Source organism: Chroicocephalus ridibundus, chromosome Z (genome assembly GCF_963924245.1).
Source record: "Chroicocephalus ridibundus chromosome Z, bChrRid1.1, whole genome shotgun sequence".
Classification (NCBI taxonomy): Eukaryota; Metazoa; Chordata; class Aves; order Charadriiformes; family Laridae; genus Chroicocephalus; species Chroicocephalus ridibundus.
Genome location: NC_086316.1, coordinates 23,352,473 through 23,369,471, shown reverse-complemented (window position 1 = coordinate 23,369,471; position 16,999 = coordinate 23,352,473). Strand labels below are relative to the sequence as shown.

Sequence of the window (16,999 nt, the reverse complement as noted above, 5' to 3'; positions counted from 1 at the left end):
AATCTAAGCTACACTGGACTTTAGAATAGGAGGAACATCTCTTCAAACCCTGTTCAACCTTCCGAAGAAACCACCAGGGGAATAAATCAAATTTAAAGTTCCCACCCAGAACTTGTAACTCAAGAAGGAACACAGCACGTGACAAGGCAAGAATGGGTATAGCTGAACCACCTCATTAATGTAATTATTTTTCAGATTTCTGACACTTTTAAAAAGCAGATTAAAAAAATAAAGCATATTTCCAGGTTTTCTGAGACTATTTAAAAGAACACAAAAATCTCATATTGAGACAAGTTTCAGTCACCCGAATGGGGAGCATTATGTGCTTTGGAATTGCCCTGAAGTGCTCTAGCATATGTCAGTGGTTGGTATTGCTCCTGAAAACAGCCTTTACCAACTTCGCCTTATAAATTCAGCTGAGCTGGGCCTCTTCATCTGACTAAGCAAGACTGCAGAGGAAGGCATGGCTTGAAATCGTGTAAATCATTTTTAATTGCACAGCTGGGGGGTTGTTCTGACTTGAAACAACCCAAATTTCAAAATCCCTCGAAACAAAAAATTCTGACTTCCAAAAGAACCTTCTCTTACAACAAAAAATAATGAAAGCAAGTGTTTTGCACATTCAACACTTTCTGGTTTGGTGAAAGAGAAACATGAAAAGTAACAAGTACAGAAGCTTTGCATAAGCTTTGCGAAGGAGTGAAATCATTCACTTGCATGTTCAGACACAGTGCAACCGAAGTAAAAGGCGCTGTTACAGAAAACAGTACGGGGTTGTGGGGAACAACACAGAAGTACTTGGTACCTACAGGCAAAAAAGCTCCACATCCCTCACTCCTGCATATTATTACGTTTACGTTCCCAGCCTACACAATCGATCAAAGCATGCTTTTCTCTGTTCCGTTTCACGTCCTTAGTTGAGAGAGAAACTGAGGAAGCAAGCCATGCTCCTCACACGGGGAAAGCACGGGGGGAGTGCTGCGCACCCCCTCAATCACCCACTTCCACATAGTGCATACACTGTGACAGGCTCCGCTTCGCAGCATCGGGGGGGGGGCTTTGGCAGCCACCTGTATTGCTGGATCGCTTCCAGCAAGGTTGCTCAACAGACATCTATGCTACCAGCAATTGTGCACAGGCATCAGATGGATCTCTCCATTTTCTTAAAGGAAACTGGAGGAAAATACACTTTTCTCAACTCCAGAAAATCTTTGCAATTGTTTGCGATGTTCAGGGAATCTTCTGTGCAGTCCCCACCGGGGAAGGATTCCTGATTTCCGGCTGATATGCAGAGGTCTCATGGAAAGCCTCACACGTTTCTAGCTCAGAATGCACAGCATGGGTCCACTTCGGGGACAGTGAAATACTGATTCAATCATTAACATCACTGAAAAAGAGTTTCTGTCAGCTGGTCCAGGTCATTAGTCTCACATGTCAGGATGAGTCATGGACAGCCAAATATTAAGGGCAGTATTTTGTTTATGAAGGGGCAAGCCTTAGGGACAAAACATAATACAAGCAAAGCAATGAAAGACAAAATACCAATGGTCGTGCTTGCACACAATAGCAAAAGGTATGCAGGAAAAATACAAGTTACACAAGAAATGTTCTCATGGAAGAGATATGAAGAAGTACAAGAGATTACACTACAAAACGGAAAAGGTGAAGCACTTTTCTTATAAGACAGAAAGCCTAAATATCTTCTGCTCAGTAAATCAAGTTTATGAAAAGTAAACAACAAACTCAGCAGCCATAAGTATGTCTGACACCGGCACCCCACGGCGTATTTTTTTGGTAGCCTAAGGACACGGACCTGTACATGTAGACTGCCACATCTGCCATCTGTCAAGGAGATTAAGGTGTCCACCTCTACCACGTTAGTGGGAAGTACACATTCAGATTCTTTTGGTATGTTTGAAAAAATCTCAGACAAATTTATCGAAAGGGAGAAAAAAGAAGTTACCACAAGTAACCCTATGCAGGGCAAGAGCAACACTTCATCGGTACTAAAAGCTTCCTCTTGATGAGCACGGGCACCCGTGAAGGGTGCCCATCGGTGTAAAGAAAGGTAGCCAGCGTATGGAAAGATGAACCAAAATCCAGCCTGCACAGAGTTTTCACTACAACATGGAAAGCATGATTCACACAGAGCACTCAATATACTCAGAAATAACCTGCTCTTCTCATTACGTGATGTTAACTCCTTCGCTATATGCCATAAAACTCCATCTAAGACACGGGAAAGTGTCTATTATTCCTCCTCTTCCCGAATCTTTTCTGGCATTCTTTCCAACTAACTGGAAATACGTAACACATTCCAGACTTGGTATACCACATCTGAAACAAGGAAAGTATTAATTCCCTGGGCCGTAAAGTGATATCCCAGAAGGCAGGATGAAGTAAAAATGGCACGTTTACTCTCCTACCATATACTACAAACTCATGTCCCACACGGAAGGGCAAAGTGATAGCATTTATTCCAAACAAAATGGAGGAATAAAAGAAATTTGTGTATTAAGTTTTTGAGGACTATTGAAACATACAGTCGTATAAATACACCGATGAGCTTTTCCTCCTCTGGGTGAGAACAGCAAAACTGTTATGCCAGCTTTAATCCAGAGACAAAGGCTACTGGTTACTTCCTCCAATACATAATTTTTTTCAAAGTAACACCACCAGAATGTTTAAAAAAAAGGGAGAGGAAGATTTTTCTGCGCCATTTTGGCCTTTCCTAATCTTGATAGGATATGAAGCACTGTAGAAGCACTTCAAATGAGTATTAGTTGCAAAGGAGGATTTTAATGATGGTACACACCCTTGTACTTACTGTTCTCTTGAACAATTTCCTAAAAGTACCTGTCGAGACTTGAAATTACCAAGTGCTGTCAAAGTGTTTGCCTTATGATCACAACAGTAAGTGCTTCCCAGCCATCAACATTCACAGTCTCAACTTAAGCACATTTTCCAAAGCTTTCAGTTTTTCTTCTCAGCATGTTAAACCTTTGCCATTCCACATGGTTCAGACAAAAACTACACATATGTGGCATCAAACAGAAACTACAGCATCACGTCAACACAATTCACTCTAAGTCAAACTCAGACTTGTTTATACATGAACAGGCACTCACCCTTCACATGAAACACGGAGAAAAGTTTTCCCAACCTTTCCCCAGCCTTCAAACAACTCATGGATGAGACTAACAAGCACTACATAGGTAAATGAAGATACGTTGATAATCAGTAAAGGGGAATACTGCCAACAGGCTAATACTTCTTCAAAACTATAAACTCTCAGTCCTGATATTCCAAAGAGACCTACAAAATATTTTCAAAAAATAACTCAGCAAACTAAACTTGTAACTCAACCAGATACCAAAAATCACAGACTGACTGCAACTATTTGCTTTATTACACTTCATAATTTCCCCTACATCCTCAACACTCCCCTCCTCCCCCTGCCCCACATGCTTCCTAGGTGATAAATATCTTTCTCTCTTTTCCACTGACTGTACCCTAAAATCTCCTCTCTTGCTATCAACCTGCTATCCTTGCTCCGCTGAAACCAACATGTTTTTCTCTCAAACGGTCTAACAGTTTAACTTAATGAAGTTAAACACTGTCAAATGGGTTTTGAGCTAGATTATGTGGCTGCTTCTGTTTCCAAGCTACAAAATTACTTGTGTCTAACAGCTTTGTGAGTTTTCCTCCATCCACATTTTGGTTAATAATAGATCCCTGTAGATTTAGCCCAGTTTAAAAGCACTATGTAACACCATAAACAAGGTATTGCAGAAGTAGCCTACTCTAATTTACAGAGCACAATGTAAAATGATAAAGGTTTGTTATAAAATTCCTACTTCAGTACTGTTCTGCTGAAGTTCTCTCCCCTTGAGTGCAAAATGGGGACAGAAAATCTTTCTTTAATAGAACTGCAAGCACCATCAGCACCACACTACACTCGAGGATAAGGTAATTTTCTAGCAGTAACTATCAATAAAATTAATTTCACTTTGATGGCTTCTTGCAGTAAATTTCAAAAAAATAAATTAGACTTTGATGGACATGACAAATTCCCCACTTCATTAGACCTGAGATTACATTATTATTTTTTTCAGGCTTAAATAAAAACTTACATCTTTTCCCAGGACTCTAAGTTCAAACTGTGTTTCTTTGAAGTGAACTTTTGTAATTCTAGGCCTGTAATGTTGGAAAAAAAGACAGACAAAACTTCATGAGACTTTAATTTCATGCATAATAAAATATACAGTTGTATATATTTACATACAAAGACAAAAAGGAATTCACAGGCAGAAATTTTTTTCAGGTATGCACCAGATATCAAGAGAAAATTCGCAGTATTTAAACATTTCAGCATGAGTATGATAAAGTTGAACTATTTTTTTCAATATTTAGATTAGCAAAGAATTAAAAATCTGTATAATCTAGACAAAGATTAGGAATTCCAAGTATATTTTTTTATTGGTATAATTAACCTTTCAAATAGATACCACAAATCAAGACACTTCTATACAACAAAACTGTTACTGTTTAAGCACAGACTGCACATTTAAATTATACATACCAGAAATATTTTCCTACTTGTTTTTTATTCTTGTAGACAACAACTCCTATGGGTGTTAATCCTAAAAAATATTCAGATTTGTTTTCACCCTAGAAAATAGAAGCGCATGTCATTCACACAGTTGTGAGTCGTATCACTGTAGCAGTGAGGAAGTCAGCCTGATGGCTGACTTGAACATACTGTTTCTCCCTGCAAATGGGACAATAGTATTTGATCTACTGATGCAAACTCCTATATGAAAACTTGTAGGCAAAGAGGCAAGAAAGGAAGGCAATGAGGGAAAGAATGGGAGATTCCACATGCCATAGCGAAAAACAAAACGAACTTTTTTTTGAAAAAAAATAATTACTTTGGCTATTTGGCAAACAGCCAAAACTCAGAAACTAAACTCTCTACTCAGACACAAATGCAACAGGCATCCCAACTTTCAGATGAAGGTGAATAGTGATTTTTCTGACTTACTCTATTATAATATAACCTCACAGCTGCTTTCTCCCTCCTAAAATAGTATCACCTGCACACTGCTACCAAGTGAAGTACCTCCTTTGAGAGATTCAGAGCATTTTCTTGTTCAGAATGGGTAGTGACAGGCAAGGAACAGAGGCGTGCATCATCTCCTCCAAAAGGAAAGCATTCCTGAGGTCCGTATCTGAATCGCAAACCGCGTTGGCAGAGAACAGGGTGAAAACCCTGTTGCCGAGTGGCAGAAGGCCCCAACCTCCCCAATTTACAGACTGTAACCAAAATCAGTTGGACTGACTGCAGAAAGTGTCCTGATGTGAGAAAGCTCAAGCATAACCTCTGCCTGCGCGCCTCAGTGAACTAACTGCTAAAGAAAACTTTATGTTTAATATGACCAAACGAGGGAAAAAAATACATCTCTTCATGTGTGCAGCTTCAGTCTCAAATGAGGGCTTCTGCTGCCGTTGTAATGTTAACAGAAACAATGATATTCAGGGGTTAGACCTGGGCATATTACAACTCACCCCTCATTACCCAGACAGGGATGTCATTGCACAGCAAAAGCAAGCTAAGAGGAAAAAAAAAAATCCAGCCTCTGCTAATATAACACAATTTTGTTGGATCATGTTGAATCTTGTTCCAGTAACTCCCCCCAGCTTTCTATGGGAGGGAGGGGCACAGAGCATGGGATATGATTAAAATTAAGCCACAGGGTGCATTAAAAAATACTTCATGTTGTGGGCTACACAATTTTCAGCAGGAAATACATACTTAATCTTCTGGTAGTATCTTGATTTCTTTATTTTCTTTCAAGTAATTTTACAAAGTACTGACATCTAAGTCAGTGAACTATCTACATTACAACCCCCCGTTTGAACTTCTGATTTTCTTTTATTAAAAAAAAAAAAAACCTGCCACAAGCGCAATTATTCAAACAAGATAGAATGATGTTTCCACCAGGAGCACATAGCCTCCGGGTGATGACTTGGACCCAATCCCAACATACACACCGTTTTACAAAAGAAGTGTAGCGTTTTGCTGAGGCAATGCAGGTAACTTGCAATGCTGCACGATACAGCACAGGAAAAGCTGGAAACATACTCTGGATCTTTAGCAAAACCTTCACAATGAATATTTCAAAAAGCCAGACATGGTGCTGTTACCCCACCCTCGTTTTTGCAATGGTATTGAAAAGGTTTCAGGACACACTTGCAATTATTTAAACAAGAATAATGTGCAAATTCTTGTGTCAAAGACAAAGGTTATAACCCTCTCTCATCTCTCCTGACACTCACACTAATTACTTCTTATTTATCTGAATTGTTTTTCCCAGAATATAACTGATCGTCTTTTATAGGTGTAATACGATCACAGCCTTTCATCTGAAAACCATTAGGCTTCCATATGTATGAATGACTGAATCCCCTCAGTCTGTAAATATGTCTTCCTTTGCACTTCTTAAGTACAGTGTTTCCTTTCAAGTTACTCTGTGGCAACCAAACTATATAAATACTCTCCCCTACATTAGTACAAGAAATTTTTTTTCTTTGTTTCCAAGTTTAAAATATTTAAACAATACTTACATAAACAGGATGGAGATCCACTCCATACATTTCCAGGGATTTGGCCACCCCCAAGTAGTTCACTTCTGCCTCAGCAGGAACTTGGCCCCTGTAAACAAAATTCTGTGTAAGAACTTTGCACTTCTGCTGGACAGGTACGCAACCCTTCCTACCATTTGTGTAGGCTGCCATTATCCTTCCAGCACTGCACTTCTGCTCGCTCCAACTGAGACTGGACAGTGGGCACAAACTTCTACTAAACTCTCGGCTGTAAGATCCTACCACAGATACATGCTATCATATATAGGCACTGGAACAGGTTGCCCAGGGAAGCTGTGGATGCCCCATCCCTGGAAGTGTTCAAGGCCAGGCTGGATGGGGCTTTGAGCAGCCTGGTCTAGTGGGAGGTGTCCCTGCCCATGGCAGGGGGCTGGAACAAGATGATCTTTGAGGTCCCTTCCAACCCAAACCATTCCATTATTCTATGATATATGCGATGTATGCCTACAACAGTGGCTAATCTTTTCCCTGCTGTCACAAACACACTTCAGACATTCAATTTTTAGGCTTAAATACACAAAATAACTTTTTTTCAATTACTATGTGATTATTAATAAAGCAGCCATAGAATGACTGACTGGGGTACTATTTCCCCCTCAGCAGAGCTGAAACTACAAAGGGTTTCCGAAAGCAGCGTTCATGACTTCAGATAAAATATTCCTTTCTTCATAAAACCTTGCCTACAGGAAGTCACACCAACTGGTAATACCCCAGTCTGCTACTGTGAAAAGTTTGGAGACTGTCCCAAGAGATTTTGGAGACCGTCTCAAGAGATTATCAGTTTCAAAGATACGGCTTCCCTTCCTATCTGCAAATGTGAATTCATCAGTTAAAAACCACCATCGCCTGCATGCCGGTAGGAAACAATAGGGGAAAACTGGTGGGGGAAAAACCTGCCTACTAGGAACATATCACTGATGAAGGATTTCTTTTTAAAAAGAACAAAATGACTAAATAAATTCTAAGCCTTCAACAAACTTATCCTTAGAATTTAATTTGTTCTCCCTTTAGTAACTGCCATTGATACAAAAGCAAGACACTCTGTTGCAAGACTGAAATAATTGAAGCTGCATTTTCATCTTCACTCCTTTTTAATACTATGTTGAAAGCTACTGGACTGTCTTGCAAAAAAACCCTGCATTTCCATGCTGGGCCCCAGAAAGGATAAAGAAGTTCTTCTAAACCATATCACAAACTTGTCCATAAAATGTCTCTGGTAGGTGAGATAATTTGGATATGCCCTTAGCCATCCTAGCTTCCAACTTCTTAACTAAAGAGACCACTATCAGCTGTGTAAAGTCAATGCTGGCAGTGGGGATGACAACAGTCAGGTCAAACTATCAGTGAGTACACTTTCGTTCCACTGTCTTTTATGATGCTTCTAAATCCCTGATAGCTAACTCCAGCTAAGCAGCAAAAGAGTATCAGACCTCTAGATCAGTATGCATATAAAAATACCAGAGACAGTATTAAGACAGTTATTACTCCTCTTTGCAACCACTGTTCCCCAGCTTCTGAATTGCATCTTCAAGGTTATAAACTTTTTGAGGCAAATGGGTCTCAATCTGATTCACTACACTAATGACTACAGCAACTTGAGAGAGGAATGAAGATTGCTTAGTATCGGTGGCCTGGTACATAGCAATTCATCTCAAGTTTCATTTCTCAAACACAACCTCTGTGATGTTGAACCAGACAAACTCTCTGTGCCTCAGTTTACAATCTCTAGAACAGAAAAAAAACAGTACTTTTTTTACTTCACAAAAGGACCTGTAGTAAGGTTCTCTGTAATGTATCAAATTACTATAGAGCAGTCAAGCAACCACACAGAAATAATTATTGAGCAACAGACTCCCCGCCCTGAAAGAGAAAACTCAGGTCAATGTGGCAACTGGCACAGACTCCAATTACAGAACTTTTCAAAGAGAACAGCTGTGTCTCTGACTTAATATCTATTCTCATTAAACAAGTCACAAATAATACTAACATGCAAAACTACAGGCAAGAAATTACTTAACCTTTATCCAGACTGTAGCTTCATTATAGCAAGAGAATCAAGAAATCGAGATCTACATACAAGATGGCTAGCTCTGATTATCTCTACATTACTTTGACAAAGGGCATGATGAACATGCTCATAAAATGTTTCTTACTGCTCTCATCTTAATAAATTGTTATATCACAATTGCACCCAACTTGGATTTGTTAGAACAAGCTTCTTTATACCTACCAGGAACACGAACTTGGAGATAAGCAAGTAAATGTTTATTTTGGCTTTATGTACGGTTGAACTTCTGGCACATGCTTCATTTTCAAAACCAATTTCACCTTTTGCATTTTTGAAGGCACTGTGGTCTAATATTTGGAACAGCAGGTTGGGAAGCCAAATCTCTCTGACTTCCAGTGCTTTCACACAGTGGCTGCTGGTTCAGCCCTGTTACACATATGGCAAGAGTACTTCAGTCTAAGACTAATCTCACTGAAAGTATTCCATATGTAGAAGACCATTTCTAAAAATCAGTAAGTGTGACAAAAAGTAGCTCTGAGTTGCTGGGGATTTTTTTATATTGTACGTGCGCCTAGAGACAATTTAAACCTCTCCTTTAAGAAGACTACTTACACAGCTGCTGCAAATGCATCTAGTATTCAAGCCATATTCACACAGGATCACTTTCTGGCTCTGCCTCTGTCACTGGGAAGTATGTTCTTTCCTCCAACTTCCCTATGAGATTGCTATGTTTTTCCTCTCTATGTTGCTGCTGTTGTTCTTCTCTCAACCACCAACAGCACCAATGGGGCCAGAGGTTACTAGTTCTCATCTTGCTTTGCTTATCTGTTGGGCACTCCAGTCCATCTCCTGGTTGTCCTTATTACAGTTTTTCTTCCCACTCCATTGACAAGTAAGCACAGGAAAGCATTATAAACACAAATCAACCGACACCCAAAGCACTATCTTGGGATCCACCGTGAGGCAGAGATTATCCAAAATGTCAATGCTGGTAGAATTGGAAGATGGAGAATTAGAGTTTCGCATTATAAAAATGCAATCTGTCTTTTCCAACTTGTGCAAAGGTTAAGTTGGGATTACAGGAATCTGACAGGTCTGTCGACATACATTTCCAGATCTCTACAGTTGTCCTTTGTCGTGTCTGCAGTATGCCTAATATTTTCCTCCTGCAAACTCTTCAACAGTTGCCCCTGCCAAGTACCATAACTCTAGCCTATTCCTCCTCTCAGTTCCTTCTCATACATAAGAAACGTTACCAAATACTGCTTCGATGCTTGTGAACTTCTGTAGTGCCTTGTTCAGTTTAAACCAAAATTATCTCAAGGCCCACCAGATACCGCAGTTCCCACTGCTTTAAGTTCATATGCAAAATTTTGGAATTTGTTTGGTTTTTGTCCAGAAACCAGCTCTCTGAATGCCCTGTGTTATTCAGCGCTGCCTGATGACTCTGTTTCTAGGTGCTGCTTTTTTTCTTACAAATCATATGTTCTTCCTTACAGTGGAAGCCATTATATTGACTGCTGACAACATGTTTTATGTAAGATACGTTGGTTAATAAAATGAAAGGACCTTATGCTTTTAAACCCAAACTGTCTCTTTAATTCACGCAGATGTTGCAACCGAGATTATCACTTAAAACATGGGCATACAAACTGCTTTCCTGGTACCTCCTGCAATGTGAGCTGCTCCCACAAAGATTCATGCAGGTTGCAACAAGCACTCCTTCATTACCCCAGCTAAGGATCTGGCAAGAAAATAGAGGCTTCATTGTACCAAGTGCTGTACATTATTAGATTAAAAGTAGTTTTGTCCTAACAGTTCATTTGAATGCATAGGGCAGTAGGAAGAAAAGAAATGTTATTATCCCCATTTTACAGATGGCAGAGTGAGGGATGGGCATAATAAGCAATTTGTCCAAAATTATGCAGGAAATCTGTCCTGGAACAGGGAACTGAACTCAAAGATGTTTATTTCATTCTTTTCCACTACAAAACTGAGAGGAAACAGAAGCACTATTAAAAATGTTAGTTCTGAAACACTTGTAGCTAGGCCTGACAGACATCGTATTTCCAGTTACTGTCCTACTCAGTTCCTAAAAGAACAACTCCAATTAATATAAAACGTTTTCTGTTTCTGAGGGACATAACTGGATACTCTGTGCTCTTTCCTTGGGTCCAGAGACTTCCACTCCGCACCACAAGTCGCTCCCTTCCCCACCTACGAAGCACCTCCGAATCTGATGTGACCTGCCAAGTTCCCAACAGTACTTACATCAGAGTTTTGTGTATCCGCTCTATGGCTTCCTCCAGCTCTTCCTTCTGGTCGGGAACAAAGCGGTACTCCGAGACGTATCCCGCAGTGTGCTTATACGGGTCATAGTCCCCCAGCTCAGCTAGAGGGCACAAGAAGAAAAGAAAGGTCACCTATTTTCAACACTTTATGTTAAGCAAAAAATAAGTTATATAATCCACCTGTTTGTTGCCAAGTCACCTCCTTCCAACTGACTGTCAATTTACCACGCAGACAGTTAAAAAACCCAAACACAGTACAGAACTGCTCATATTAGCACACATCAAACCAAGAAAAAATGTCTTCAATCATTTTAAAAGAGAAATGCAAGGTTCAAAGAGCTAGAGGTTTTGACAGGAAATCTACCACATCTACGGACTAGGTATAATTCGGTCCAAGCCAGCAAAGTTGACACTTGATAATACATATTATTTGGCAACATATGTAAAACAAGAGTAGAAGGAAAGTCTAGTTTTTGGAATGCCTATGCCCTCACAATAAGCTGTAACATTACAGATAGAATTGATCCATATTCTTCCTGGGAATCCTAACATAAACATCAGTGTGGGAATGCAAATGGAGACAAATACCCTGGGACACCTAGAGGTATGCCCTTCTAAGTGTGTCGTTTCTTGTGAGGAAACACAAGACTTCCCTTTTCAATAAAATATTGATATATTTCCTGAACCCTAAATTCACTTTCAAAACCAAAATAATTTTTAAAAGAATTTTCTTAAGGAAAAGAACCTAATAAATAGCCGACATAATTTTCTTTGAAACAACCTTGAATTTGCATACATTAGTTACACCAGTTTACATGTTGCTGTGCAATTATAAAATAAATATGCACCTTGGTCAGGACTCGCTTCTACTGGTCTTAACTGTAATTGCACCTATCTGAGAAATTCTGTGAAAGTTAGGAGTTCAAGTTTTTAATAACCCCAAGTAAAATCTGCACAGACTGGACTTCTCTGAGAAAACCTTCACAGAAGGTTTCTGTCCAATGCTCTCACTAAGACAAAAACATAGCCAAAAGGAGGCTTCAAGAGCCAAGAAGAAAAAGACTCATCTAATAATTCATGTCTCCCTCTAGAATTTAATGATGTTTCTAGAACAAGACAGCTATCTGCTCAGCAGAGACATTGAGAAGTTTCTCTAGAAAATCTCCACAAAAATGATGCGGTCCTTGCCCATAGCAGAAAGAAGAACAGGAATGACTACAACAGCAATAACTCCAGCACTCCCAACAGCACAACTGGTATATTCTGCAAACTGTGCCACAGGTACTGATTTTTCCACCATCCCCACTAAAAAAATCTGCAGTCTTTGACCATGAAAGGAGGAAAATGACTCACGTGCCTGGAGACCAAAGACGACACCCAGGTACAACCTGAATGGTGAAAGCAGGGCCCATAGCTGGAGCAGGACATGGGTAGAGGACTCTGGGAGCACAAGTGGACCCAGCTCCTCCTCCAGATCTTGGCAACTACTAGCTCCACAGGGAAAGACACCACTGATACCATTACTAAGGCAGAGCTTCTCAGCTATTACTGAATTCCTACAAACACACTTCATCTCAGTTTGGAAAAGAAAAAAACCACAGTTGACCTCAGTCCTGATGCTTTGGATTCATATTTTCAGTATTTGACACGGACGTTTCTCGGGTGTCTTTGTATACTTTGAACAACTGCAGGCCCTAAATAATAAGGACAAAGCTTTTTATAGAGTCAATGGGCACGTATGCTCGCTGGTGCCAGGACTAACTTTAACCCACTGCATGTAATCTTTGCCATGCCTTAACTCTCCTCTCTCATGTGAGTCCTCATTGTCCCCCAATAGAATATCTGAGATCAGAACCACAGGATTTTATACCAAAACAACAGCTCCCCATACTTTAACCACCTTACAAAATGACTGAAGGACAAGAATTTATTCTTTATACTCATTTCTCATAATACGATTAAGATGTTACCACCATTACATATTTTCCTGCTGCATACTTGTAGTATTTTTTCAGGGAGGGACATATGTCAGTAAAGTGAAACGCGCATTGTGAAGTTTTACAAGAGTATGACGTGTCACATTCCTTAGACAGCAAAATGAAGTTAGAAGTAATTGTACAAAAATAAAAACTGCCTGAAATTTTAGCTGTTCGGAAACACATCTAACACACCATGAAATTCTGTATAATACCCACTTCCATTTTGTACACAAGTTATTCCGCCTTGTTATTCTAAAATGGAAATGAAAGGAGGACTATTTTTTATGTTGTATTAAGTGTTGATGAGTCACACTTGGAACGCCAATAGTACAAATTATCTTTGCTTAATACATATCACTCATGGGAAACCTAAATTTAACATAGAATGAATTACAGATACAGGTCCCAGCATGGCTCATCATACGATTTTTGGTTACCATTTGTGTTTGAGTACAGAGCTTGAGCTGTAATATTAAAGGAATAACTAACTGGTAGACAGACAGTCCTTTTCTAATTGATTGCTAGTTCTATCAAGTATGCAGGATATAGCATCCACCTCTGAAAAGCTAACTACTGATGGGTGAATGCAGATAAATGACAGATAGAATTAAAATTCTTCACTTCAGGTCAAAACACATCCTCCCTTCAAGCACAGGCGCATTCATACTGACATGATGTAATTTTTGAAAGAATTTTTTATTGACAGGCTTTGTTGGCTGGAGGCTGCCAATAGCCCATCAAATCTGTAAACTGCCTGATGAAGGTTTTGTCATACTCTATATGCAATTCGGAGTAAGTCATAAAGTCTTAGTACATGATAACATTTTCATCAGCAATGCAAAGAGTGTTTGGCAGACTCTTCACTCCGACTTTTCAGTTTCCTCTTTACATTAACTTCTATATTGCTTCTATATTATCTGTTGAGAATGGCCATCTATTTACAGTGCTTTAGCTGAAATCAGTCATATTAGTTTTGTTCTGTTTTGAAATGAACGCATAAAAGTGTTAGTGAAATCTTCAGTCACCACTTAAGATTAATCATAATGTAGGATTAAAAGAAATAAGCTCATAGTTGGCCAGAAAAACTTACACTGAATTACATACGCTCCCAGCTGTGCTGCAGTGTTGATTGGACAAGGCAAGCGGCCCTGTAAAACATCTTGCTTGACCTGCAAGAAAAACTGATACCTAAAACACAGAGAGAAAACAAAGCGATTACTGAGCCTCATGCACCACGTAATGTTTCATCATCTCCCAGTTTACTGAAGGCATACTACGTACCATAAATTTGTGAGTCAAAAACTGTATTCCTCTCTGAATTACTTTTCCCCTATTGACCTTGAAGTAACAACTAAGACTAATCTAGTGAAAGAGCCTAGTAGGGGAGCACTCTGCAGTTTTCCCATCTGCTTATATTATGGAGATACAATTAATTTTCCTCCAAAAAACGTAATTTCTTTCTGTAACTTTCACAGAGCGCCTGCTCTAGGAAGTGGAGAAGAAAGCTAGGAATGAGAAAAATTGAACAAGAAACCTAACAAAGTGCTAAAGTTTAACCTGATCAGTGGATCAACATAAGGGATAACTGGATATTAGATACTTCTTGACTGAAAGGTTTCCTCTCCACACACCAGAGTACGAGCTCGCGAGCAGCAAGCAGATTTGATGGAGTCCATGTTCCCATGAAAAAAATGGATGGGCATACTATCAGCAGCTAACTGGATCTGTCATGACATAGGGTACTCTCCTTCTTGGAACAGAGATAGCAGGGTAAAAACATAATTTTCAAAGTCATAACCTGCTTCTACAGTTGATGAAGCATGAACTGAGAATACTTAGAGTGAAACAATAGGCAAAAACAGATGGAAAAGTAAAGACAAGAAAACAAGCCATCGTATAAAGGATCTGCTTGATTTTGTAGCTCTCCATATTCACTTATAGGAAATTTTTTCAATGCTCTTTGGGTTTTGTCTTGTTTTATTGCACCAGATTTATGCACTGTTTCACATCATCCTAAACGAATTCTTGCAAAAAGTAACAATACTGAGAAGGTAACTTTTTGAAGAAAAAAATGGTCATCCATATAAGCATATAGCTTTTTCATTATTTACTAATTCAATTTTATCTACATAGAGCCATGCAGCTACACTGCAAGTAATTTATTCTGTGTTAGTAGAAGTTACGTATGAAGGCACTTTGGAATGATCTGTAAGCTCAAAGTGCATCTATGCTGATTTCAGGGAAATTTGCAAACTGCAGGTTACGTGATACCTGATCATTTAAGACCCAACCAAATTTACTAGAGTTTATCAGCCCAGATGAGCCTCTGAATAAGGATACCAGTGTCTTTTTGGTTAATGATCCCTCAGAATTTGTGCTGTGACAGATAATACAGTAGCAATGTCCATGCTTAAAAAAAATGTCTAATATTCTCCACCTTAAAGGACCATGGCACTGCACAAGAATTTTTTGTGAATGTTATTAGGCAACACAAAGCACATACACTCAGTGTTTCTCCACTCTAGGCAATACCGCTGCACTGCTTCTAGCTTATGCTTGCCAGTCCTACCTGGACAAATCTTCCCTGTATGAATGATGATAATGACAAAGATGATTTTACATCTAGTGTGGACAACACAGCATCTTCTTTTTAACATGAAATGCATTATCTGATATGCTCCTGTCTTTCTGTTAGCAATTCTGCATCTCTACAGTGCAGAGCCTCATACCAGATGACGCTACGAATGTCTCTTCCATGTAGCAGGTATCTGTATTTCTGCATTCTCATAGTGTAGTCTCAAAATAAAGCAGGATAGGAAACTGCAAAAAACACCACCTCCCTGCAAAAAACAGTCAGAGCCAACTGTTAAGTGCTTAAGTGACTCCTACAAAGTGAACAATCTCAGTTCCCACTGAAGCCACTAAGCTCCTGGGAAAAACGGGCCTTTTGTCCAAACTTGTAGCTGAAGTACACTCATCTCGTGTGCTGTCAAGTTTGTCATGCATATATAATAGTGCCTAAGCACTGGTTTGCTGTAGCAAACGCATCCGGCAAATGTTAATATGAATCACCACAGTGTGAGCTTCTGCCTACAAGCCAGATAGATTCTGCTGTGAAGAAATTACAAATTTGACAGGTTTTCATTATTTGCAAATAGTAATCATGTAATGCCACAGATCATCAACATCTAATAACAAACTCTGCTCTCATATCCATTAAAATAACAAACACAAGCTCCAAAGAAACACATCAGTTAGCACAACACGGTTAAAACATCACTGGAATAACACACTTAGGTAGAAAATTATTATTATGAAGAAAAATAGGGCCATTAATCCCTCCTAAGCAGAAGGAAGTTTTTTTGGTTTGGTTTGGTTTGTTTTCTGAAAAGGTATACCTTCCTTCCAAGGTTTAATACCCCATAGGAATAAATGCATAGAAATGTTGAGGGCATTTTACTACTCAATGTGTTTTGTCGAAGACTGTCAATATAGCTTTCTTATGCCCTCCCTCTGTACCTTTTAAGGTGCAAACTCTGCATGACCAAACACTGTGCAGACATGAACAGAGGCTTACTAATTACATTAAAATGCTTCTCGACTAGATTTGCACCCCTAATTAGCAGTGCAAATCACAGACTGACCTTATCACAAGGCAAAGAGAAACACTCTTTGAAAATTTAGCCCCTGTCATTTCCCAGACAGAAATCCACCCTGCCTCCCAGGTAGCAACCACAACAGGTTCGGTGGCCAAAGCTCCCTTCCCGGGGCCATCCGTCCTCCCCTGTGAGCAAGGATGAAAGTGCTTCTGGAAAAGTACAGGAAAACTGCATCAAACTTTCACAGTAGAGAGGCCACCACATTGGGGCCAGCTTACACTCTTTTACCTGCAAAGTCACGGTGTTTATTATTTTTACCAGGCCAGCCTCAATCTTGTTATATTGGAGACTTCCATTCCTGCTGTGCCAGTGTGGAAACAAAAGAATTTTCTCACTCTGGTACAAGAGAAATATTCTGCCTGTGCTGCAACAACTGCCACCTTTGATTAAGGAAAA

At 39.5% G+C, this 16,999-nt stretch overlaps 1 protein-coding gene across 3 annotated transcripts in view; it reads right to left on the bottom strand.

Moving 5' to 3' along the window:
• The window catches only part of EPB41L4A (erythrocyte membrane protein band 4.1 like 4A), a 134,508-nt gene that overhangs the window by 53,407 nt on the left and 64,102 nt on the right, over nucleotides 1-16,999 (bottom strand). For all 3 annotated transcript variants that reach the window (XM_063319779.1, XM_063319780.1, XM_063319781.1), the window contains exons 5-9: nucleotides 14,035-14,132; nucleotides 10,946-11,066; nucleotides 6,628-6,715; nucleotides 4,583-4,671; nucleotides 4,134-4,197 (exon numbers count right to left, since the gene is read on the bottom strand). In XM_063319779.1, coding sequence (XP_063175849.1) covers nucleotides 4,134-4,197; nucleotides 4,583-4,671; nucleotides 6,628-6,715; nucleotides 10,946-11,066; nucleotides 14,035-14,132 — 460 coding nt within the window. The remainder of the gene's footprint in view (nucleotides 1-4,133; nucleotides 4,198-4,582; nucleotides 4,672-6,627; nucleotides 6,716-10,945; nucleotides 11,067-14,034; nucleotides 14,133-16,999) is intronic.